Source organism: Pteronotus mesoamericanus, unplaced genomic scaffold (genome assembly GCF_021234165.1).
Source record: "Pteronotus mesoamericanus isolate MK-2021 breed Mesoamerican mustached bat unplaced genomic scaffold, CSHL_Meso_final scaffold_705, whole genome shotgun sequence".
NCBI classification, from domain to species: Eukaryota; Metazoa; Chordata; class Mammalia; order Chiroptera; family Mormoopidae; genus Pteronotus; species Pteronotus mesoamericanus.
In genome coordinates, this window is record NW_026555326.1 from 13,676,504 (window position 1) to 13,703,194 (window position 26,691).

The window sequence follows — 26,691 nt, forward strand, 5'->3', positions numbered from 1 at the left end:
ATTTCTCTTCCTGTTCAAGTCATTTCAAATAGATCTTTGTGACCAGCAGCTGAGAGCACCTCACTGGCACATCCCTTGTATCCATGGCACGCAGCACACTCACAACAGCGGTTCCTCTGGGACGAAGAAATCAAGTACGAAGATGAACCCCCCTGGCTGTCTTCTCCCCCTTCTCTCCACCCTCTCAGGACTTTGGCCGAGTGCCCACTACGTGCTGGTCACCCACCAGGCACTGGGTGCTGTGGCCCCCCGAGATTCCATCCCCCCCAGGGGCGTCCAACCTTTTGGGGTTTTCCGGCCACACATTAAATATACAAACACTAACAAAGAGAAAAAAAAAAAAGGTTTTATGTACATTTATGATTCTGCATTGGTCTGTACTCACAGCCATCGCTGGCCGCGTGCGGCCAGCGGGCCGCAGGCTGGACACCCCCGTGAGCGGCGGCAGCAGACAATGAAGCCCACATGTGAATGTGGTGGTGACCACTTGTGGAGAGCGCTTCTGGGATTATAGGGCTGGGAGAGGATACCATGGGGATCATCTCTAAGTTGGGGGGCACAGTGAAGGCCTCTCTGATGAAGCAAGGCTCGAGGGACCCGCAGAGAGGAGTCCTCCTCGAAGGCACAGAAGTTCACGTTTATGCTTTACTGGGGGTCTGGATAATTCTCAGCAGTGTGGGGCAGGCTGATGGACCACCGGACAAACGGGGTTAGGCACCTGGAACCCAATGCATAGCCCCCGCTTCCTTCCCCACCCAGGGAGTTACTATTGGGTCTTTCCTTTCTCATGGCTCTTTAGGCCTCCCCACCCGACACAAAAATTCCTTCCCCTTAACAATGTTTTTTCAAACAGGTGAAGAGTAAGAACAGTAATGTGCTGGATGGAGCCAGCTCACTGTGGTTTACAAGAGATAATTGTTAAATTTTCAGGAAATCTGTGAACCAGTTGTTAAATACTGCCATTATTGAAAATTAAATGATAAATACTTCCAATAAGTTACATTAAAAACAAAGGTACTACTAAACTAATCAAAACATACAGCTTCCTAATTATCCTAACACCTTTTGCACTGCTCTTCAGGTTGTTGAGATCTATTGTCTTGTCTATGGAAACATGACGTAAAGATATGCTGCTGTCTATCTCCTCTCAACTCTGTCTGTAGTGACATTGTGCTGGGAAGCTTAGGAGTATTTACACCTCAGAAAGGGACAAACACTGAAAGCCAGGGCTTTATTTTGAGAGCTGGTTGTAAGCATCCAGCAGCACAACTCTGGGTAAGGGTGACAAATCTCTCACCTTTTCGTCAATACACATTTGATATTAGCACACCTTGGAGAGTAAACGTAGGTAACAAAAGGACAATACAAAGAACAGATGAGGGGCATCCTTTCAACACTCAGCAGAGTCCCAGGCATCTTGTTGTTTTGCTGCTGCCCCCACTAGCCATGCAATCTGTGGCTACATGGAGGGATGTGGAGGGACACATGACGCCTGACAAAATGGGGCTGGAATTGAAACCAGGTAATTGTGGCTTGAAATGGGTTTGGCTTGGACACAGGAGATCCTGCTCCTCCTCCCAGCCCACTCGACAGACGGAGGGTCTGAGCTGGATCCGTCTCTCCTCAGTCCAGGCAGCTTGCCTTGGAAAAGGCCCAGGGCGGGGGTGAGGCAAATTCTGCCCACCAATGCTGCTGGTGAACTCCTTTGGAGTTCACTGGGGTCTGAGGATTCTGTGAAAGTGAAGAACCCCAGAAACATGCACACTCATGTAAGATGGGGAATATACGCTACAAACATCACGAGGGAAGGCAGCCAGATTGGCAGCCAATGTCAGTAAGGAAAGTGATTCTTTTCCTTTTTTCCAGCTTTATTGAGATTTAATTGACATACAACACTGTGTAACTTTAAGGTGTACAGCATAATTATCTGACTTACATGCATTATGAAACGCTTACCACAATAAGTTTAGTTAACACCCATGATCTTCTGTAAATATAAAACAAAAAAAAGAGAGAGAGAGAGAGAGAAAGGTTTTTTCCTCTTGATGAGAACTCTTAGGATCTACTTTTAATAGCTTTCAAACATACAGCAGTGTTAATCAAAGTCATCATGTTGTCCATTACATCCCTACAACTTATTTATCTTATGACTGGAGGCTTGGACATTTTGACCACCTTCATTCAATTTCCTCTCCTCCCATCCCCCCAGTGATTCCTTTTTTGAGAGCCAATTCAGACCTGGGAATGGTTTGAACGCTGTTGTGAACTTCCTGAAAAAAATATATGATCAGGGAGGCACAGAAAAAGTGAAGCATTTTAGAAAACATTCATGACCATCCACCCCACCCCCAAATTGCCACATTCTATCCTCTCACGTAAACTGTAATAGCCTTGTGGATAGGGACGCCATCTATAATGTCAATGTGATCTCCAGGGTTTCCACAACAATGTTGGACACGTAACAGCACAAAAAACATGCTGTAGACCAGGCGACTGGGACTAAGGTGAGGCCTGGGCTGCCTGGCCTCAGGCTGGTCCCACTCCTACCATGTCCCTTGCCCTGGACCCCAGGATACCAAGGCCTGAGTTACCTGAGTGGAGGAATACCCCCCCAAGAGCATCCTCAGAGGACTCTCTGTTAAGCACCCCTTCGTCCTCTGCTGAATGGTCTTCCAGACTTGCCCTTCCAAGAGTGCGTAAGGGGCCACACAGCTATGTACCGGGAAGTTCACTGGCTCTGAGGACAGACTGCCTGGGTTCAAATCCTACCTCTACCACTCATCAGCCAAGTGACCTTGGACAACTTCTTTACCTCCATAAGCTTCAGTTCCTCCTTTGTCAAGTAGGGATAAAAACTGTCTATAACTCATAAAATTACTGTGGGGATTAAATGAGGTTACATATATAAATACAGTTCACAGCACATTGAAATGCTCCATGTTAGCTACAATTACTATTATTAGTCTTAAATGAACAGTCCTCACCTGTCCCTTCCTTGAAGGTGTAGAACATAGTAACTTGACCTAGAGCTGAGAAGTTTCCTCCCCCTGCAGAAGGCAAGTGCTTAGTAAAATGCAACTTGATTATAATTGCACATGCAGAAACCAACCCAGCCACAGGAAGAATAGACTGGCCTCCCAATAAAGAGAAAAGGTTAAATTGTGCCCTGCCACCTGAAAATGCTACATCTGCCCTGGCTGGCGTGACTCAGTGGACTGAGTGCTGGCCTGCACACCGAAAGTTTCCTGGTTCAATTCCCGGTCAGGGCACATGCCTGGGCTGCGGGCCAGGTGCCCAGTTGGGGCCTGTGAGAGGCAACCAATCAATGTGTCTCTCATGTATTGATGTTTCTCTCCCTCTTTCTCCCTTGCCCCCTCTCTAAAAAACACTAAAATATTTAAAAAATATAATAAAAATGCTACAATTATCATCAATGACAGTAATTTTTAAAAACTGCATTTACCAGATTTCAAAACAGAAATGATCATATTAACTGATTTTTTACCTATTTTTTCCTCTTAAATACTTATGCAATATTTGAGATGCCTTCATTGTTCTTTAACTCACTTTGTCAACATTTCATTTACTGTACTTAAAAACTCATTATAAAGTGAGTTTTCATATGTTTAATTTTAAATTTTAGAAGTATGTTTATTGATTTTAGAGAGAGACAGAGAGAGAAAAACATCGATGTGAGAGAGAAACATCGATTGGTTGTTTCCCATATGTGCCTCAACTGGAGATTGCACACCATAACTTAGGTATGTGCCCTGATTGGGAATGAAACCCTTAACCTTTTGATGTGTTGGGGGAGACAAACACTCCAACCAACTGAGCCACATGGGCTAGGGCTAAGTTTAACTTTTTTTTTTAAGATTTTATTTACTTACTTTTCAGAGAGAGGGGAAGGGAGGGAGAAAGGGAGAAAGAGAGAGAGAGATACATCAATGTGTGAGAGAGAGATCGATTGCTTGCCTCTCACGTGCCCCCAACTGGGGACCAGGCTGGCAACCCAGGCATGTGCCCTGACTGGGAATTGAACCAGTGACCTTTCGGTTTGCAGGCCAGCGCTCAATCCGCTGAGTCGTACCAGCAGGGCTAACTTTTAAAAAATTGACTTCAAAATATTTAAGCCCAGAATCAAGCCCGAGTGCCGTGTCAGTCTGTCAGTTTATGAATGCAGACAGACTGTGCAAGGAATGGAAAGATGAGAGGCACAGACAGGTAAACACGGGCTCCTGCAGCAGTGCTAGGGAGCCCCGGCTTGTCTTCCTCTGCCATAGTAACTTGCTTGTTGCCCAACTGAAGGCCTATTTCACAGACTGTCCACCAGAGGGCAGGCAGGGATTGGCGCTTCAGTGAGATTAAGCCAAACTGGGGATGGAGAAGACAGGGATCGTTGTGACAGAAATTCATGCTCTCTGCCCCTCACCCACCACCTACACAGCTGCCCTTTTCATTCAGAAATGTTTCTCCGGTCATTTTCCCGCTCCCCTTTCTCATCCTGTGTACGCTAGGCAGCCCCAGGACTGAGAAAGGGAAAGGGGGGGCAAAGAACAAACAGAAACGTCCCTTGATGAAAATAAGAGGTCAGTGATTTATGATGAAGACTGTATTAAAAAATGTCTTTTAAAAATTAATCTCAATTATGTCTTTAGGTCATTAGGGCTCTTGGGCTAATTGAAGCTTTTATTGCTTGGGTTCTTTGGAAACTGCTAGACACATAGTGGGAATTTCAAATTGGGATACTTTTTCTGAAAAAGAAAAACAAAAGAACTTTTGATTTGATAAATATTAACACCTAAAAATACCATCACGATAACTATAGTCACTTATTCATTTGACAAACATTGAGCACTGACCTAGCTCAGTGGTACAAACCCAAAGATGAGAAAGTACAATCCCTGTCTTCAAAGGGGGTACAGCTTACAAGGAAAGACATCAATCACCGGGAAAATGAGGATGGAATACCATGGGGGGCCTAGCTGGGGGCTCTGGAAAGACTCCCTGGAAGAAGAAACATTTGAAAACTAAGAGAGAAGTAGGCGTCAGCTGGAGGACAGGAGAGGTCCAGGCTGCGTAGCTGAAGAGCAGTGTGCACATGCATGCCCATGTGTAAAGATGTGCAAAGAGGAAATGGTTACTGACCACTGACTAGAACCAGGCACTGCTCTAAGGACTCTACATAGAATAACTCATTTAATCCTTATGACAACTCTACAAGATAGGTTCTATTTTCACCATCCCCATTTTCAGAAGAGAAAGCTGAGGCAGAGAGAAGCTTGCCCCAGGTCACACAGCTGAGAGATGGTGGGGCCCTCTGGCTGTGGGTCAGGTGCCCTAGACCTCCACGGCACACAGCCTGCAGGCTGATGAGGCCAAGAGGGAAGGGCCAGGCACACCAAAGCTGGACTGTATTATGACGGAAGGAGCTAGAAGGGTTTTAAGCAGGAATGGCACTTCAGATGTACACTTCAGAGAGCTCCCTCAGGCTGCTGTGTGAAAATGGACTCAATAGGCACAGCTGAGAAGATGGCAGACTCAAGCAAAGCAGGCACAGTGGGGAGAGAGAGAGGGGGATGGACTGGAAACACGAACAGAAGTGACATGATGGGGCTGAAGCCGCAAACCACAGTCGGATGAGTCATACCCACACTCCAGAAACAAATCACTGACAGTAGCACACATCAGCAGCCGATTCAAAAAAGGCGAGACTTTGTATTTCTGAGGCATTTATTTAGTCAGAATATCTCACATATTAAACCACTCTCTTTCCTGTAAAGAACTGTTTCCTGTGAATACCAACGGTGTTTGCTGATAGTTTAAAACTCTACCAACCAGTTCATGTACAAATGCAGTTAGTTCTCCCTCTTTGGTTGCAATCTGATGTAGCCTCCAATTTATTATACAAATCATACTCTGCACAGCACATCCCAGGCTGGAATTCTGGCCCAGGTCAAATATGGACACAGTCTGGCATCCAAGAACATAAGAACCGTCAATCACCTCTGACTCCCTCAGCCCCCCTAAACTGACACCAGATGTGGCACAACTGCTGGGGTTCCACGGGTACCTGTAGCAGACCCACCTTTCCTCTGAACAGTGCTAACTGGTCTGCAACCAGGGCCCCGCCAATCCCACCTCTGACCAACAGTCTCTTTTGGAGGGTCCTGATCCGCAATGAAACATAGAAAGGGAATTAGAGAGCCTCCCTGCTTGCTTTAGCTAAAAAGAATGGTTGTTTCTCAGAAGGTCTAGGAGGCTGTGAGGATAGAAAAGAACCCTTTATTTTCGAAGGACAAGGCAGAGGTCACAAATGGTAAGCTCCGTCAGGACCACATCTCTATGTTCTGAAGCCCGAGAGGACAGTTGCGGGAGTCCTTGCCACGGCTGGTCCAATGGCATGAAGATGCACTAAGTGAAGACGGTGAGGCGCAGGGTCTGTGGGATCTGAGGGCTCAGTGAGGTCAATCATCTCTGTTGATCTAAGGTGCATCATATAATTTGCCCTCCTAGCCAAGCTAATATTTACATGAAAAATATGCTAAGTTCTGGGGAAAGTCAACCCTTTAGATCACATTTGAATAAACTAACTTTTTACTATGTAGAGACTTCCCAGGTATAAGTATTTGGACTTTGAGGCTGAGCACTTTAAACTTAATGACGTGGGAGAGGGTCAAGTATTAGCATACCTCTGAAAAGTCTACATTTATACATGTCATGTATTGAGCCTTTTCTCTGTGGAAACCAGCCATGAGTAAGTTCCTATTTAACCAAATGAGGGGAAGAATGTTCTAGCAAGGAAAAGCAGTAAGTGGAAGAAGCAAGTGGCAGGGATGAGGGGACAGCAGTGGCACTCAATGCAGAAGAGCTTATGTGCAAGTGTGGGAGTGCAGTGCATGCAATGCACACACGTTGTGCTCCCACGGCCCTCACCATGGCTGGAGAGACAGAGCGGGGCCATGGAGTGATTGGCCTTGTATACCGAGCAAAGGAGCTTACATTTGATTCTGGAAGCAATCCTGAATCAATTCAACATTTTAAGCACGAGAATGTCCTGCTCAAATTTGAGCTACAGACTTGAGGGAGGGGGCAAGACCAGTGCCGGAAGGCCTGTCTGGAAGCTGGTAAAGCAATCCAGCAGAGACGGAAAGGAGACTGAGGAGAGAGGCTGGAACCAATAGGGCTTGGTGATTTACTGGAAGTAAGAGGGAAGGAGGAGGTCACTGAGGACTCCCACAGGAGCGGTAGATGGTGGTATTTTCAGCCAAGTTAAGGACCACAGGAGGAGGAGAAATCCTGCTTCCGCCAAGCTGAGCTTGATGGTTCTGTAGGACATCACGTGGGGATTTCTAGTAGTAATCTATTGGAGACTAAGGTCTGAGGCTCAGGAGAGAGGAGTGGCTTGGGCCTCCTTTGTGCTAGGCATCGTGATAAGCAATGGGTAGAGAATGGTGAACGAGACAGACAAGATTCTGTCCTCAAGGACCTTACATTTTATATGGGGAAGACAGCTTGCAAAAAAGTAAACAGGTAGAAAATAGAACTGTATTATATAACGGCTATGAAGAAATACATAAGGTGTCATAATTAGGAATAACCAAGTGAGAAAGGTGACTTAGAAAGAAGGTCAGGGAAGAGATGGAGGAAAACCATCCTGGAGGAGCAAACGGTCAAGTGCAAATGCCCTGAGGCAGGAAAGCTCTTGACATTCTAGGAAATGAGGAGGTGTTATGACTAAGTACCATGGGAGGAGCACAAGAAGCAGGAAGGGACTAGAGCACGCAGCACCTTGCAGGCTTGGGCAAGGAGCACTGGACAGCCACTGAAGGGCTTTCAGCAGCAACGAGATAGCAAATGGCATGTGGTCATTCACACATGGAGGTGAAGCATGGAAAAGGCAACGTTGACACATTTGAGGGACAAGTAGGGGAAGAGCCTAACAAGGAGCTGCCAGTGAGGTAAAGGGGCAGAGAAGAGTGTTGGAAGTCTAGAAAGAAATATTAAGGGCAGAAAAGTGGTTAACAGTGTCAAATGCTGCAAGGAGAGCAAGTAGGGTAAAGCTAAAAAAAAAAAAAAAAATCCACAGTATTTAGCAACAGAGAGTTATAACAATGTGGAAAGGAATAGTTAAGTGAATGGTGGCAAACTGCCCTAAACTTAGGAAAAACAAAAGAAAACAAAACACTGGAGATGGCAAACTACAGCCTGGGAATGTAAAACCTCTAGCCATAGCCCTGGATGTGAAGGGAAGGAAACTGATGGCAAGGTAGCACGGAGAACTCAGGACTGGGCATCTCTCAGTCCAATGTATCCTGTAGAAACTCTGGCCCTGTGGCTTTAATTTTCTCTATTAATTAGCTGTTGGGGTCTTTTTCACTGAGAGGGTACAGGTGGCAGGGAAAGAGTACTGGCTTGGAGTATGAGACTCATGGGTTCACTGAGGGCCCAGCTGAAGTCCAAGACCATAGCTTTGTGGAAGCACCATTTTCCACCACAGGTGAGACTCTACAGTGCTGCTCAGCAAGCTGGGTGTGGGGCAGAGGAGTATAGTCGGAACACTGAACTTGGGGTTTTGCCAGTGGTTGGAAGGATGAGGCAGCCAAGGAGCTAAGAAGCAGAAGTGTGGCTGCCTTGCAACTCCAATTGAACCTATTCAAACAGATGTCTTGATTTCTAACCCCAGACCTGTCTCTCCCTAAACTCTCAGTTGCGTAGTGTTTTTCCCCCATTTCAGTAGATGGCCCCACCCTTCACCCAATCACCATCATGAAGAGTTGGCATTCTCCCGGCGTTCCCCTTTCCCTCATCTTCCCCTCCAAACCAGTCTACCTCCAATCAGCTCACATCCACCCATGTCTCTCAGCTGCACCATGTCTCCTACCTGGACCTCTGTGGCCCCTACCATGCAGTTAGCACCGCAGGCACAGAACTTTTGGCTGACAAGCTTTTCAAGGACAAACAAAATACTTTAGAGTTAAAAAAATTAAATCGCTTCAAAAATAAAAGCTCGAAATTGAGTAATTATCTTAAATGAATATAAAAATATAAAATATTATGTCATTTGCAATTTTAATATAATTAGGTAAAAATTATATTTAATATGGAATGTGGATGTTTTTCTCTCCATAATCTAATTTTTAAAAATATTTATTAAATACATTCTTCTGTGTCAATTAAAATACCATGTGCCTGATGCTTAAATAAAACTGTCTGGAATGAGGGAGGGAGGTGTGGGTGGGAGGGGCAGGGGGAAGTGGTGGCGGGAAAATGGAGACAAATGTATTTGAACAATAAAAAAATTTTTTTAAACCCCAACTGTCTATTGAAGCATTACACATTTATGCTCCTTTTGTTAAAAAAGGTAGTATTTTATGAAAATTGACCCACCATCCTCACATCTTACTACCTTCTAAATATCAGAATGATATGAACTATTTTGAGGAAATCTAACACAAAGAATGCCAAAGCCTAACGCAGAAATTTTCCTAACACACCGTTTACTATTAAGGACATATTCTGTCCATAACCTCATACATCCATAACCTAATTTTAAAATTTACCAATACAGTATGATCATTTTTCCATGTGCCAATATTGGTCAAAATGGAATTTTAAATACCTACATAGTACTTTATTAGATGAAGTTATTATACTTATGTAACCATCATTCTTCAAACGTTGAACATTTTAGGTAGTTTTCAATTATTTTCTACTAAACATTGTGCCATGGTACTTTTTGTACATACACTTTTTTGAACTTTTTATTCTGAAATAATTATAGATTTCTATGACATTGCAATGAAATATACTCTCCCCAGTGTTAACATATTATACGAGTGCAATATCAAAACCAAGAAGTTGACATTGGTGGAATCCACAGAGATCATTTAGATTTCAACAGTTATACATACATTTGTTTGTGTGTGTACACCTTTGCAATTTTATCACATATGTAACCTTGCATAACCACCACTTCAGTCAAGGTACTGGATGGTTTTTAAATACATTTGACATGATGTGCGCTGGGGTCTCAAAAAAATCAGAGGCAAGAGCCTAGGAAGACCTTAAGAGAGTCTTATCAACAATCTAGTCTCTGCACAGCAGAGTACTTTTTAAAGATCCATCACTATATTCACAGCATTGCAAATAAATAAAGGTTTTTAAGTAAGTAGAGGGCCATCTATAGAATACTATAAAACAATGGCTTTCCATTTCTCTTAGAATAAAAGATTCTTCTGCTTCTAATAAAAATAATAACGCCTACGTATTTAATGCAACAAAGATAGACTATGGGAAGAAATACATATAAGCAACTGTGATTGGAGATTTTAAAACAGAAATGGATGGCTCAATCAAGATTTTAAAAATAAGCCCTGGCTGGGGGGGCTCAGTCAGTTGGAGCATTGTTCTCGGTCTGGGCACATACCTAGGTTGTGGGTTTGATCTCTGGTCCAGCACATATGGGAGGCTACCAATCGATGTTTCTCTTTCCCTCACTCTAAAACCAATAAACATATCCTTGAGTGAGGATTAAAAAAATAATAAAATAAAAATGAGCATTTAAAAGACTTCAATAATATTTACAAGTTCAAACTAATAAATAAATATAGAATTTTACACTCCTAAGAAACAGAAATCACAACCCTGACTGGTGTGGCTCAGTTATTGGGCATCATCCTGCAAAGCCAAAGGTTGCCAGTTTGAATCCCGGTCAGGACACATGTTTAGATTATGGGTTCGGTCCCCAGTTGGGGCATGTATGAGAGCCAACCGATTGATGTTTCTCTTCCTCTCTTTTTCCCTCCCTTTCCCTCTCTCTATAAATAAAACTTTTTAAAAATTAAAAGAAACAAACCCTGGCTGCTATGCCTTAGTGGACTGAGTGCTGGCCTGCAAACTGAACAGTTGCTGCTTTGATTCTCAGTCAGGGCAGATGCCTGGATTGTGGGCCAGGTCCCCAGTTAGGGGCATGCAAGAGGCAACCAATCGAAGTATCTCTCGCACATTGCTATTTCTCTCCCTCGTTTTCTTCTTTCCTTCCCTTCTCTCTAAAAATAAATAAATGAGGTAAAAAACCAAAAAACAAAAAAATCCCATTATCTAGCTATGTACAGTATGAAATTGATAACATACTTGGGTTCTATAAAATTAGAGATTCAAAAAGTTTTTTTAAAAAGAAACAGAAACTGCATTCTTTTCGAGTACACATGTAACATTCACAAATATTGCCCATATACTTACACTATAGTGTCAAAGTGTAAAATTCCAGAAAGAATCAGCATCATACAGACTGTGTTATCTGACCATAAGGCAGTAAAATTAGAAATCACAACAAAAAGATAAGTTTTTAAAAATTACATGTCTGGAAAAAAAAATAACATACCACTAAATAACCATTGAGTTAAAGAGAAAATAGTAAGAAAAATTACAAAGTACATAAAATTAAGTGACTATGTTCACATGTAAAAGAATGAAGTTGGACCCCTTTTCTTTTTAAAAAATTTATTTATTTATTTATTTTTTAGAAAGACAGGATGGGAGAGAGAAAGGGAAACATCAATTTGTTGTTCCAGTTATTTATGCATTCATTGGTTGATTCCTGTATGTGCCCTTACCGGGGACTGAACCCACAACCTTGGCATACTGGGATGATGCTCCAACCAACTATGCCACCCGGCCAGGGCTGGACTCTTTTTTTCATACTATATAAAAAAACTACCTCAAAATGAATCAGAGACTTAAATGTAGGACCTAAACCTATAAAACTCATATTAGAAAACAGAGGTGTAAATCTTAGTGACTTTGATTTAGATGAGTTGTTAGATATGACACTAAAAGCCAGCAACCAAAGAATAAAAATCTTTGCAATTTTTTATCTAAATAATAAAATCTAATCTGGACTTCTCAAAATTAGAACTCTTACAAGTTAACAATAAAAAGACAAATAAGCCAATTACAAATGAGTGAAGTATTTGAATAGACATTTCTCCAAAGACGACATACAAATGGTCAATAAGCATATGAAATATGCTCAGCATCATTAGTCATTAGGAAAATGCAAGTACAAGCCACCATGAGATACCACTTTATACCCAGTACAATGGCTATGGACTGTAATTAAAAAAAAACACATACAAGCCCTGACGAGAGTCGCTCAGTTGGTTGGGCATCGTTCGTCAAAGCGAAAGGTTGCTGGTTCAATTCCCAATCAGGGCACATATCTAGGTTGCAGGTTTGGTCCTGGTCCCCAGTTGGAGAACATATGAGACAATCGATTTTTTTTTCTCTCTCCCTCACATCATGTTTCTCCGTCTCTTTTTCTCCAAAAAACAAACAAACAAACAAACAAAAACCCAGACAGACATGCCCTGAAAATTGTGGCTCAGCTGGATGGACCATCATCCCATAGCTGAAGGGTTGTGGGTTCGATTCCCAGTTGAGGCACATGCCTAGGTTGCAGTTCGATGCCCGTTCCGAGTATGTTATGATCCCCAGTGTGGGTACAAGCAGGAGCCACCAATCGATGCCTCTCTCTTGTATCAATGTTTCTCTCCCCTCCTCTCTTTCTGAAAGCAATGAAAAATGTCCTTGGGTGAGGATAAAACAAATTAAAAAATATATATATATAAAAGATTGAAAAAATAAAAAGACAATAACAAGTGTTGGTGAGGATATGGAGAAATCAGAACCCTCATAAACTGCTGGTGGGACTATAAAATGGTAATCTCCTTTGGAAAACAGTTTGGCTATACCTCAAAGAATTAAACATAGAATTACTGTGATATGTGATCCAGCAATTTCACTCATAAGTATATCCCCAAGAGAACTGAAAGCACTTATTCACAGATATTCACAGCAGCATTATTATAAAGGAAAAGAAAGTGAAAACAAACCCAGATATCTATCAACTGATGGATAAAAATGTGGCATTATCCATACAATGGAAAATTATTCAGCTATAGAAAAGAGTGAGGTACTGATACATGCTAAAACGTGGATGAACCATGAAATAATCATTATGCCAAGTATAAGAAGCCAGGTACATAATGCCGCATATTGTATGGTTCCATTTATATGAAATGTCCAGAAGAGGTAAATCCATAGACAGACAATAGATTAGGGGTTACTACAAACTGGAAGATGGGGATGAGTAATGTCCAGTGACTGCTAATTAATGCAAAGTTTCTTTCTGGGGTGATGAAAATGTCCTGGAATTACATAGTGGTGATGGTTGCCCATCTTTGTGAACATACTAATTGTATACTGTAAAGGGTGAATTTTGTGGTATGTAAATTATACCTCAATTAAAAAACTGAAATGATACCCTAGCTGGTATTGCTCAGTGGATTGAGTATCTGCTTACAAACTGAAAGGTCACTGGTTCAATTCCTAGTCAGGGCACATGCCTGGTTGCGGGTGTGCAAGAGGCAACCAGTCGATGTTTCTCTCATACATCAACGTTTCTCTCCCTTTCTCTCTCCCTCCCCTTTCTCTAACAATAAATAAATAAAATCCAAAGGAATTTTTTTTAAAAAGATAACACACTATATGATTTCACTTAATAAAGTTAAAAAAAAAAACAAACAAAAAACACCACCAGGCAAAACTAATCCATGGAAACACAAGTCAGGAAAATGTTTTCTCTTTCAGCTTAAGGTAAAGAGGGAAGGGAGCACATGAGTACCTCCTGGGGTTCTGGTTCTTGATCTGGGTACTGGTGTCATGGGTGGTCTTATTTTGTAAAAGGTTATCAAGCTGGGCACCTATGATTTGGGCTCTTTGAGGGAGGTTAAACTTTAATGAGAGTGGAGCAAGATTGCTAGATACAAAATAATCTTACAAAATCAGTAATTTCTCTAAGCTATCAGTAACTAATTTTAAAAGAAAATAGGAAATAAACCCTGGCTGGTGTGGCTCAGTGGACTGATTGAGTGCCTGCCTGCAAACCAAAGGTTCGATTCCCCATCTAGGGCACATGCCTGGGTTGTGGGCCAGGTCCCCGGTAGGGGGCGTGTGAGAGGCAACCACACACTGATATTTCTCTCCCTCTCTGTTTCCCACTCTTCCCCTCTCTGAAAATAAATAAAATATTTAAAAAAAAAAAAGAAAACAAGAGAGTATTCACATAATAGCAAAACTATAAAGTATTAGGCAGTACCTAATAGAGAATGAATGAGTCCTCTAAAGACCTTTGGAACTTTACTGTACATTGTAGAGACAGCCAGCTCTCCCAAATTGATCTATAAATTCTTTAAAATCCCAACCAAAACTGCCGCTGAATGTTTTGAGGAATAAGAAAAATTCACTTTAATGTTTACAAGGAAAAAACCCAAGGTCCCCAAAGGGCTGGGCCAATTTTAAGAGAAGGGGATTTATATGCACCAGACTTAAGGTTTCCTACAAACGCCTGGTAATAAGAACCCACATGCACTGGCACACAGATGGCAAATAGATCAGTGGTGCAGAAGAGAAGCCAAGGGGCACAGTAGGCAGAGGGACTTGCCATGTGATAAGGGAGGCTCCATAAAGCAGTGGGGACGAGTGCACTGTTCAGTTGGCAATGATTGGGAAAACTAGAAAATGAAACCGGCTGAGACCACCACTTTCACCTTAATCCAAAAAGACTGAGGATTTTAAGCAGAGAGTAAAATGATAAAATAGCTAATAAAAGAAAACAATAGAGATTATCTTTGTGACCTAGGTGTGAGTACAGCCTCTATAAACAAGACCCCCAAAGCACAAATCCGTAAGGGGGGAAATGTAATCACATGAAATTTAAGGGTTGAAAAAATAGGTTAGGCAACACTTAACAATTTATTTGACTGAGGGATGCTAAGTTACTCTGGATGCTGAGAAAGGAGAGTCATGGAGATCAAACAGCTTGTGAGGGGGTCCACTGGGATTACTACATTTCTCTTTCTGCTTTATCCTCCTGGGGTAAAGTGTAAAGAGCTATAATCTGAGGGATTTTTTATTTGATTAAAGGTTTCTGTTCCTCAAAGGACATTGTAGACAAAGTTAGCACCTAACAGAAAAAGATATTTTCTTCTTTGGTCTAAAACTGTAGATTGATTTCTACATTATACCAGGAACTACAGTGAATCAAGATAAACCTCCAATTTCAAAAAATGGGTCTGAAAAAGAAAGCTGGAGGAAATGAGTAGGCACTTTGCAGAAGCAGCAGCCAAATAACTAACAATTATATGAGGAAATGCTCAAACCCATGAGAAAATCAGTAACATGCAAATGCAAACAATAATGAGATACCCCTCTCACAACTTCAGAATAGCAAATACTAGAATGGTGGATAGATTCCTATTGATGGTGAGGATGTAGGAGAGAGGAACTGCTTTTTTGGAAAGCAATCTGACAAAACACAGGTAAGTGTAAACCCTTAGACCCAGCAATCCCTCTCCATTATAGACCTCAGAAATTCTAGCCCTGCTCCATGAGGGGATGTACAGGGACGTTCACCCTGGCATGACTTGTGGAGGTGGGAGTTGGAAGGAGGTGTCCATGAGAGACAATGGGTAAGCAGTAGATGCTTATTATGGAATGACAAGCAGCTCTGAACCATATGCCCTTGCCAGCCATGGTTAGGTCTTTAAAAAAAAATGGTGTTGACGCTGCAGTGCCCTTCAGACTAGGTGTGTGTTCACTGTGTGTTATATAATTTGTGGTTCTTTACCCAACATGCCTAGTCCAACTTTTTTCCTCCAATCAATTACATCCTGGGATCTAATATATAAACCCAATATTGCAGGTCTTGTGCATAATTATTCTAAAGAATCTTATTTTGTGTACTTATGGATCAGAATAGTGAAGTGAAATCATGGCAATCATCTTTCGGGACTGACCTGAAATGAAGAGACTACTCATTGCTGATCACTTGCTTAAAAAAAAAAAAAAAGTGTATATTGACATATAATGTAAAAAGAAAAGTCTACATATTAACAATGCAGCCAACTATCCAAGTGTCTTATCAACTAAAACATCAAATAAACCTTGAACAGTGAAAAAAAAAAGTTGAGTGAAAAAAGGTATATAGCACAATTATCATTCATATATACTTAAAACACACAAAACATGTTTTGCAAGGAAACAAACATATTCAAATGTTACTTCCTTGCACTCACACTAACCCAGATTTCTCTCCTATATTCCTTTAACTTGGTATTTTTTCTTTAAAAAAAATTTTTTTTAAAGATTTTATTTATACTTTAGAGAGAGGGGAAGGGAGGGAGAAAGAGAGGTAGAGAAACATCAGTGTGCTAGTGAAACCTGCTGCCTCTCTCAGGCTCCCAGCCCGGGACCCAGCCCACAACCCAGGCATGTGACCTGACTGGGAATCAAACCGGTGACCTTTTTGTTTGCAGGCAGACACTTAATCTACTGAGTCACACCAGCCAGGGCTATTTTTCTTTATGGCACTAGATTGTCTACTCCATGAGAAAAGTTCCTTCCTGTCTTGATCACTGTCATATCTCCAGCTCCTAGAACAGAACCGGGGACATTGTAGATGGTTGATAAATATTTGTACCTGAATGAATGAATAAATGGTGGACAAATAGCCAACAGAAAGCAGGGCCTATGGGGCGGGGAGAGGAGGGCAAGGATGAGTAGGGAAAAATCAACCAATCAATCAATCAATCAAAGAAGGGACATATAATGGTATGTCATGAATGGTTCATAAAAATAATTACAATTATTTTATAAATTCATTACTATGGAAATTAGACCCTGCATAAGGCTGTCACCTGGCTGTCCAGCTTCCTCTGATTTTACTCTCTCCCTGACCACTATGTTGTAGCCAAGCAGGCCTCTGCCAGTTCCTAGAACGCCCTGACCATCTTCAGGCCTTTGTACAAGATGTACCCTTTGCCTATATACTTTTTCTCTAGTTCTTTCTCTCATTCTTCAAGTTTCAGCTTAAGGTCTTCCCCAGAGTGAGCTCCCCTAACCATCCTAGCTAGCATTTTCCTTTCTTCCAAGTTTCTCTTATCACATTACCTGTTCATTATCTTACCAAGCTCTATGATTATTTTGTTATGATTATTTTTGTTTTGTTATGAACGTCTGTACCCACTGAATTTAAGCTCCAAGATGGGGGCTCCAGTCTGCTTGGTCTTACCTGACACACTGCCTGGCAGAGGAGCCGGTACTCAAATAATTGCTGAGCGAATCAATGAGAGAAAAGATAGATTATAAGGTCTCTACAGGAAAGGAGGGAGGGAAGAAGATTGGGAGATGGGGAGTCTTGATGAGGTCAAAGAACGGGTGTGGGGACAGACAGGGCTGGATGGAAAACAGGCTGTGGTCAATCCCCTTTAAGTCCTGATGACAGTGTTTCAGCATTAACATGTTGGTTGGTGGGATCATGGGAAAAACTCTTCCTTTAGAGTGTTTTTATAGAGTGTTACAATACTGTTCGCATAAAATAAAAATCAAGACAGGATAAGTGTTTCTATGGTAATGCACTAAGTCCTCACAACCACCCAGTGAAAGTATTATTATTCCCATAACAACAACTAAAATCTAATGTGTTCTATGTGGCAGGCACTGTCTAAGCGCCTTTCATGTAACTCACTTAAATCTCAAAAAGCCCCTTTGAGAAAGGTCCTGTTGTCATTATACTGATCAGGGGCGAGGCACAGAACGGTTAAGACTTGCTCACTTTACGTTGGGCCATGATTCGAACCCTGACCTAAATCCAAAGCCTGTATCTTTCCTCTCAACCGCCTAAAGTCTAGGTGAAAACCAGAACGGTTGCAGGACACGGTAACCAGTCGTCCAAGGTTTGCTCCATCGCCTGTGTGAGCACACACCACGTGACTCGCGAGGCTCGGGAACGGACAACGGTCTATTAGACGGCCAGTCAATACCCCTCGAACCCCGGGACCCACGTGACTGACCTTTTCACCACCATGGTCTCGCGGGACTTACACTGACCAAACTCGTTCCTCTTTGCTACTGATACCCCACTTCCACCTTACCTCCCGACGGCGACCAGCTTCTGGAGAAAAGTATCCACTGTGGTGTCGAGGAGTTTCAGCCTCGAAATGGTAGTGCCGTGGGGCACGGATTCGGCAGACGACCCCTCAGGCCCTTTTTCCTCACAGCAGCTGCCTACACTGCCAGTGCTTGCTTCGGCCATGTTGAAGTCGAACCGCCAAATCTAACCGGCCCGGCTGCCCCGCCCACCGAGGCCTCCGATTGGAAGCAGCGGACTGTCTATCACCGAGCTGCTGGAGGCTGACGGTTATCCACAGACAACAGCTGTGCTGTAGCGCCCTCGGTACTTCATCCGCAAGCCGGCAAAATAAGCGCCAGCCAAAGCTCAGGAGCTTAATACAAACTTTTAATTACACTTCACAGACTTGGTACAGTGCAATAGTGAATGAATGTTCGCAGTTAATATTCACAAGAGTCCACTTTATCAAATGTTACCGCATCTGCATTTTTGTTCCTCTGTCCCTCAATACTTGCATCGCGTTTCCTGTCTTGCCCGGCCTCCCAAGTTTCTTCCAGTTTGGGCTATGGTCCTAGGAAAACGGAAGCCCACTGGTCCCATTCCCACCAAGTCATGTTTTAATTGAACCCAATTAGATGGGCAAGTAGGGGCCAGGGGTTCCTTTCATTATAAAAAAATAAGCTCATCATCCTTTGAAACTCGTGTGTGTGGGGGGCAGACACAGAAAATGGACAAAAGGCTATGAAATATCGTACAAGAAAATAAATCAGAAGGAGTCTGGGAAGGAGAGACATCCTAAGGCATGAGAGGGCAGGAGATGATGTCCTGTCCATGATACTATACCCACTTTGCCATAGTGGGGACAAGTGTCTAGGGAGGGGAAGGAGTGGAGCTGGAAAACAATCTCCAAAGGTGTCACTAAAATGGGTTTAAACAGAGAGAAGGCTAGCTTCTATTATGTTGGGGGTTCTTAAGGTAAATGGGTGACTGAGGGGCAGGAAGATTCAGAATGATCTGTGGGCCCAACCCTTTGGATGATCATTTGTAGATAGAAACTGAAGAACTCTTGACAAAGTGCAAGAAAAGGCAAATAAAAATAAAGATAAGTTAAAGGGAACATAACCCTCAAAGGTAAAAGACCAGGACGGGCAGTGGTGGTGGTGAAGGTAGAAAAATGTGGTTTTCAGATTCTAATCTGGCCAGGGTGATAGAATGTGGGGCAGCCATAAGAAATAGAAAGGCTTCAGAAGGTAACTAGCACCTTTCAAATCGGCACCATGGCCATTCCCAGGGGGTGGGACCAATAAGAAGGTTTGAAGAATCATCCTGGCCAAATGTCTCAAGTAGAAGCGCAGGGTTTGATATGCTTTCTTCTTATCCTGTTTCCTGTACCTCTCTTCACCTGCAACACAGGCTTGGTAGACAAGGTGGGGAGGATGAGGCAGGGAAGGAGCGCTCATCATCTAGCTCCTGAGAGCCTCACCAGATAATCTCGGCAGTTATCACGCTGGTATGCAGTGGTCCTGGTATTGGGTGATTTCCTGACGTGCTCTTTACTGTCTTCTAAGCATCCCTCTAAAAGGTTCCATGACTGGGATGACTTAACTAACGTTGGGGAGAAGAAAGCACAAACAGTTCCATGTATCAGAGATTCCCAGTGTGAGACAACTGTTTCCGCTGAGTCCAAGTGATTGGGGTGTGTATGCATTATGTTATACTGCTTGGGGCTGAAACCTACACTGCCCTCTCTTAGGCTTGGCTCAGCTGGTCTGGAGAGACGGGCTGAGGCAAACATACCCTCTTGTTACATTCCAAACCAGCTACCCTCTCAACCTGACTTTTCGGGGCAGTGCTCCAAGTTCCATGTGCCCTAGATAGCCTGATCTACTTAGAATTGTGCCTACCACAAGTCATCCGGGTCAGGGGAAGCCAACAGCTTATATATCCTGAGGCTGCAGAAGCTGAAGGGACATGGAAAGGATAGGGAAAAGCTACATTATATTTCTTTACCTGTGTGAGGGAGGGGTGAGCTATGACTGCAGGGTTGTATTGGTGCTTTAGCAGGACAAAGACAGTACCTGGTTCACAGATGTTAAAAAATATAAACACATGAAATAAAGTATTAACATTTCTCCCCAACACAGTAACTCCAAAGAGAAGATGAGTACTCTAGTTTTTTGCTGTTTCTCCTCCCTGTGCAAAAGTGCCTGGCACCTTGTCCCCAGTGGTAGGAAAAAGCACAGTAGTCTGGTGGACAAATCTGTCCCAAAATAAAAATCAGCAAGCCTAAGAAATGAATCAGGAAAGGGTTGATGGCAGTTGCTTAGAATCTGGGCTGAAGGCCCAAGTAGAAGAACCAGTGGTAGTAAGCAAGCTCTATGTACAGCTCTTATCAGGATCTCAGGGACAGAGATGGAAGGGGAAGCCAGAAGAAGGGTTAGCAGAGGAGGGGCAGAGAGGGACTAGCAGGGAGGGTGGGTTTCCTTAGGGCAGGACTGAGTACAGGGACTAAGTGAGGGAGCCCAGTTTGGCAAGAAAACTAAAAATAATTGGGGCAGGAGATGCAGGTGTGGAGACTCTTCAGCAAGAGCAGTTCAAAGTCTCTGTGCCTGTTCCAGACAGGGCACCTGGCCTGGGGCAGGGCTAGGTATGTGGCAGGGGCACCTGGAGAGGGTGCTATCCTCCCTACTCTGCCCCAGACCCAGGGTAGTTTGGGAAACAGCAGGCTTCTGTCCCACCACTGGTTACCAGTGTCTCGAGTCCACCAGCTCAGGTCGGAGGCTGAGTTTCTTGAGGCTCTCATAGCCCACCACAATGACAATGGTAGAGGGCGTGGCTGAGATGATTCTGGCTGAGAGGCCCTTCATGAGGCCCCAAGGCCCCTCTTCTGCCATCAGCTGTCTGAAGGTCAGGATGATGGAGTTCTTGCCCTCAACCTAGAAAAGGCAACACCGTGGAGAGTCATGGTCTGCAGTTAAAGCTCCTCTGCTCATTCTCCCTCTGCCTTAGGGTGAATTTGAATTCTGGGTTTGAATTCTGCTCCCCAATTTACCAACAGCATAACCTCAGGTAATTTACTTAACTCTTTGTATCTCAGCTTCCTTGAATATAAAACAGTGACAAATGTTCCTATGCCATGTGGTTGTTCTGAGCAGTAAACAAAAGAATACTAGTAAATGTTGAGAACAGGGCCTGGCAGAGAGTAAGTGTTCGATAATCATTAGCCATTATTTAATATCATTAGATAAGCTACACAGCTATGAGTCTTGGGACTGGGTGCTTCTCTTTGGTCTCAGGGAGGTTGGACTAAATCACCTCTAAGGTCCTCTCCCAGTCTGTGATTTTTGACTCTGATCATCCCAAGCCCTCTGAACTCCCACGGCGAGAGTCCTCCCGCTAGCCAGGCTTTCAGTGTGGTAGGGGAGGCAGGTGCTGGGGAGACACCTATCTTCCCTATCACAATGGAAGCCTGGCTAAGGCAGGAATCTCTTTTCTTTCTCCACAGTCCTGTCCCTTTCCCCCCATCCCCATCCCCTACCTCCAAACCACACCTTTAGAGACTGCCCATTCAGACCCTCAGTCAAGGCAGGACAGGTACATTCCTTGGTATACTTCCCCCTGTATTGTATGACCTTCACGAGCTGACCTCACCTATGGCTGAGAACATCTCCCTACTCATCGTGCCTCTCCCACGCTCCTCTCATCAGCCCTCTCATCTGACCACCTGCGCTCCCCTAATCCGCACGCTTACCCACGGCCATGTCAAGGGCTTTACAGCTATACCTCTGGCCCTCATATGCATTTCATCTCCTCCAGCCTGGGAGTACCTCACAGTAGAGACCTGTCCTTTCCCTGGATCTCTTTGTGGAACACCTAGGATAAGGCTCAGGAGGGAATAAAGATGGAGCCTGTGTACCTTATTATTTGCAAACCAATCAGATGCCCATTTATTGATTTTCAAATGTGTGTGGTGGGAAGAGGACATTCTTTCTTGAGACAAAGTACCTAGATTTTCCCAGACAAGAAAAAGAGGAGATCATCCCCACCAAACCAGTATTACGAGAAATGTTAAAGAGACGTCTTTAAAAAGAAGGGAAAAAAAGATAAAAAATATGTAAATAATAGCAGTAACTAAATACCTAATTACTTTAAAATGTAAATGGATTAAATGCTCCAATCAAAAGACATAGGGTGGCTAAATGGATAAGAAAACAAGACCCACACATATGCTGCCTACAAGAGACCCACTTCAGATCAAAAGACATACAGATTGAAAGTAAAGGGATGGAAAAAGATATTTCATGCAAATGGAAATAGGAAGAGAAGCTGAGGTAGCAATACTTATATCAGACAAAATAGACTTTAAAACAAAGCTATAACAAGAGACAAAAAAGGACCCAGCCATTCCATTTCTGGGTATTTACTGGAAGAAACCCAAAACACTAATTCGAAAAGATGTATGTATCCCTATGTTCATTGCAGCATTTAGTATAACCAAGATATGGAAGCAACCTAAGTGTCCACCAATAGATAAATGGAAAAAGAAGAGACGGTTCCATATATACAATGGAATATTACTCAGCCATAAAAAAAAAAGAATGGAATTTTGCCCTGTCCAGGTGGCTCAGTTGGTTGGAGCATTGTCCTGTACACCAAAGGGCTACAGGTTCAATCCCTGGTCAGAGCATGTATGGGAGGCAACTGATCTATATTTCTCTCTCTCTCTCTCTCTCTCTCTCTCTGCTCCCCTTCCTCTCTCTCTCAAATTAATAAATATATTGAGGATTAAAATTTTAAAAAAAAAAGAGAGAGATAATGGAACTTGGCCATTTGCAATAACATGGATGGACCTGGAGGTAATTAAGCTAAATGAAAAAAGTCAGACAAAGACAAATATCATGTGATTTTGCTTATATATGGAATATAAAAAAATAAATGAACAAACAAAACAGAAATAGACACATAGATAAAGAGAACATTTTGATGGTTGGCAGATGAGAGGGGGTTTGAGCAGTTTGGCGGAAAAAGGGGAAGGGATTAAGATGTGCAACTTGCCAGTTAGAAAAACAGTGCCAGGGATGTAAAGTACAGCATAGGGAATATAGTAATAACTATGAATGGTGTCAGACAGCTACTAGACTTACCGGGGTGATCACTTCATAATTTATATAAAGGACTAATCATTATGCCGTACTCCTGAAACTAGTGCAATACCATATGTCAACTATAGTTGAAAAATTTTTTAAAAAGTTATTTTTAAAAAATACCTAGATTGACCCTGGCTCGGTAGCCCGCTTAGTTAGAGCAGGGGTCCCCTGCATCCCCCCTCGCGGTCTGTGGACACCACCTGCATTACCACCTGAACTCCACCTCCTGTCTCCCCCTACTCCACCCTGGTCTGTGGAAAAATTGTCTTCCACAAAAATGGTCCCTGGTGCTGAGAAGGTTGGGGACTACTGAGTTAGAGTGTCATCCTGATACCCAAGGTTGCGGGTTTGATCCCAGTCAGGGCACATACAAGGATCAAGAAATAAGCCCTAACCAGTGTGGCTCAGTTGGTTAGGTGTTGTCCTGCAGAGCAGAGCATCACTGATTTGATTCCCAGTCGGGGCACATGCCTGGGTTGTGGGTTTGGTCCCCAGTTAGGGCACGTATGAGAGGCAACTGATCGATGTTTCTCTTTCACATCAGTGTTTCTCTCCTCTTTCTCCTTCTCTCTAAAAATAAATAAATAAAATCTTAAAAAGAAAAAAAAATCAACCAATGAATGCATAAATAAGTGGAACAACAAATCAATGTGTGTCTCTCCCTTCCTCTCTCTCTAAAAATCAATAAATAAAATTTTAAAAATATTGGACGGATCGAGCAAAAAAGAAAAGGACTCATGGAGATGGACAACAGTGTGGTACCTGTTGCAGGGAGGGGGGTGGGTGGAGATGGAAGCTGGGTAGGGGGATAAATGGAGGTGAAAAAATTTTAAAATATACCTAATGGCTACTGTGGGAGGAGGTTGGGGAGGAGACCGGTCTTACCTGCACTCGGGTTCGGATGACATCCATGGGATTGGTGAGGATGGAAGCAGTAGCCGCAGCCAGCGGCCCTGAGATGGCTTGAAAGACGATGTGAGGGCACTCCTTAGGGCAGAGGTGTGAGAGCTGCTCTGGAATGGAGGGCAAGAGGACGCTTTGAGACACGAGGCGCCACCCTGCCTGCCCTCACACTGCTTCTCCCGGCTGGCCCAAACCCTCCATCCTCAGCCACCTTAGACTGACCCCCGCCCCATCACTATGACTCCCATTTCTTTTTTCTCTTTGTGTCCTTCCGAACCAATAAAAAAATCATAAATCTAAGGCTCTTTCCAAAAGTCATCTTGCTTATATCCTCTGGAGAAGGAAGCCTCACAACCTCTTTGCTTGCTGACTCCTTTCACCTGATGAACAGAAAGCTTTCCTGATATAAAAATATCATGCCTGTGCTCTGCTCCACCCAACTCATATGCTAGAAAAGCACACACTACATATCTTCTATTTTATGCATTGAATAACTGGTAGGATACATTAAAAACTGGTAACGCCGACTGTGGCGAGTCAGGGGCCTTTTCACAGGACACCCTTTCCTATCTTTTGACTTCGGAACCATGTCAATGTTTTTACAAATAACAACAATTAGAATTAAAAGAGAAAGTTATATCTTACAGTGAGAACTTTTCTCCAGCCTTTATAAAGAAAAATTCACTTTTAAAAATGCTAATGAAGAAAATTGAATGGCACCCAGATTCACCATTTCCAGTATCACTGGGAAGTTCATCTGCAATTGAATTTTTGCTTTACCCTCTCCGGAGGTGAAAGACAAGAGTTCATGCATTTATCCAACAAAGATGTATCGAGTGGCTACCATGAGCCAGTCACCCTGAGTTCTAAGGATATAACAGTGAATAAACAAGCCTCAAAATCCCTGCCCCTATGAAATTTACATTTTAATGGGGTGAGACAGACAATAAACAAATAAAAAGCAAAATATATAGCTTTGTCAGAAGGCGGTATGTGCTAGCTATAGATAAAGCAGGAAAGGAAGATAGGAGTTGCCAAGGGTAAGGGTGAAGGGGGTATCATTTTAAACAACACAGTGATGGAAGCCCTCTTCAAGAAGGTGAAGCTTGAGCAAAGTCCAAAAGGAAAGTGCAAACCATACGGCTCTGTGGGAAGAACTTTCCAAGCAGAAGTAACATCCTATGTAAAGGCACTGAGGCAGAAGCGTATCTGAAGTCTTCAAAGAGCGGCAAGGCCAGAATGCCGGGAGCAGAATGAGGGAAATCACAGTAGATGAGGTCCAAGAGTTAAATCATTTAGGACCTTGATGCCATCGCAAGGACTTTGGCTTTTACTCTAAGTGCAGCTGGACGTAAAATAGATTCATCATCTCAAAGATCCACTCTGAGTTTTCTCTCTACAATTCCATCATCGTATACCTTTAAGAATTTTTTCTCAGGCTCCTAGTCTGGGTAATTTGTGGCCAGGCATCTAAACATTAGGGGACAAGTAGGATGGTGGGTATTGGCAGGGCAGAAATGAGAGCTTCTAAGTCCTGGCAGCATGGCAGAATTCCTTAAGCCCTTCCAGAACCACCTCTCCCTGATTTCTAAGCACTTTCTTTCCCAGTGTCAGCATACAGACAGAAACAGAGTAAACTGGTGCCTCCACCTCATGGGTATCCTGTTTCTCTTGATAAGAAAGCATTTCATAACCTTTGGAAGGGAGCACCTGGGCTGGCACTGCCGGCCTCCTTGGGCCTGTCTGCACTGGCCCCCAGGCCTGTAAGCTGCAATGGGATCCAGAGTCCAATTCTAGCCATGCATACGTGCCTTCTTCCTTGGGCTTAGGGAGAGGATGGCAAATCAGAGACAAGGGGGTGGGGGAAAGAGTCTCATGTCTTTCCTTCTTCATTATTCATTCAGCAAGTGCTTATTGGGCACACATTACCTGACTTGGTTTAAGTCCCTCCTGGCTAGATGACTTTGGACAAGAAATATGAATCAATATTTATTTAATGCTTACCAGATGCTAGGCATTGAGATAAGCACTAGACATAAAACAGAGAAATAGAGAAATGCCTTCATGGGGATTCACAGTCTAAGGAATTGGGAGTTGGAAATAAAATAACTGAAAATTACAGCAAGTGCTCTGATGGAAACAAGGTGCTGAAAAAGAAAAGAGAAAGAGCCCTCTTTCCAACTGGATAGTTAAAGAAGTTCACTTTGCAAAGGGGGTGCGGAAGCTAAGGCCTGAAGCTTGAGAAGGACCAGTTACACAAAGAGTAGGGGAAAGGGTATTCCAGGCAGAAAGAATGTTATCTACAAGAGCTCTGAGGTAAGAACAGAGCTTGGTGTGTTTCAGGAACTGAAAGAAAGGCAGTGAATATGGACCAGGATGCGGAAGGGGAAAAACACAAGATGGGGCTGATGAAGCAGACAGGAGTCAGATCATGTAGACCTGTGCTGACGAAGGGAAGCACTAGATTTTATTCTAAATGCCCATAAATCAACGCTGGTAGATTTTAAGCAAAAGGGGGTGACAAGAACCAATCCACTCCTTTAGCAACTATTTACTGAGCACTTTGATTTACCAGACCCTGAGACACACAGTAGTCATAGAGTCTGGCATGTAATGGATATTCAACAAATGTTAGTTTCCTCTCCCTTTCAAGGAAGTTTCCAGTCA

At 43.1% G+C, this 26,691-nt stretch overlaps 1 protein-coding gene and 1 non-coding gene across 3 annotated transcripts in view; one reads left to right on the forward strand and one right to left on the reverse strand.

The window, feature by feature from the left end:
* The window catches only part of LOC129062373 (solute carrier family 25 member 44), a 42,748-nt gene that overhangs the window by 5,599 nt on the left and 10,458 nt on the right, over window positions 1-26,691 (reverse strand). Inside the window, exons 3-5 of one of the 2 annotated variants that reach the window (XM_054563334.1) lie at window positions 24,007-24,134; window positions 20,723-20,910; window positions 19,455-19,579 (exon numbers count right to left, since the gene is read on the reverse strand). In XM_054563334.1, coding sequence (XP_054419309.1) covers window positions 19,576-19,579; window positions 20,723-20,910; window positions 24,007-24,134 — 320 coding nt within the window. In that variant the 3' untranslated portion in view covers window positions 19,455-19,575. Of the gene's footprint in view, window positions 1-19,454; window positions 19,580-20,722; window positions 20,911-24,006; window positions 24,135-26,691 lie in introns of those variants that run through there. The other variant, XM_054563333.1, reaches the window with a different exon arrangement.
* On the forward strand, window positions 15,826-15,894 carry LOC129062509 (small nucleolar RNA SNORD2). Its single transcript, XR_008528295.1, has one exon. It is a non-coding gene; the product is annotated as a small nucleolar RNA SNORD2 (small nucleolar RNA).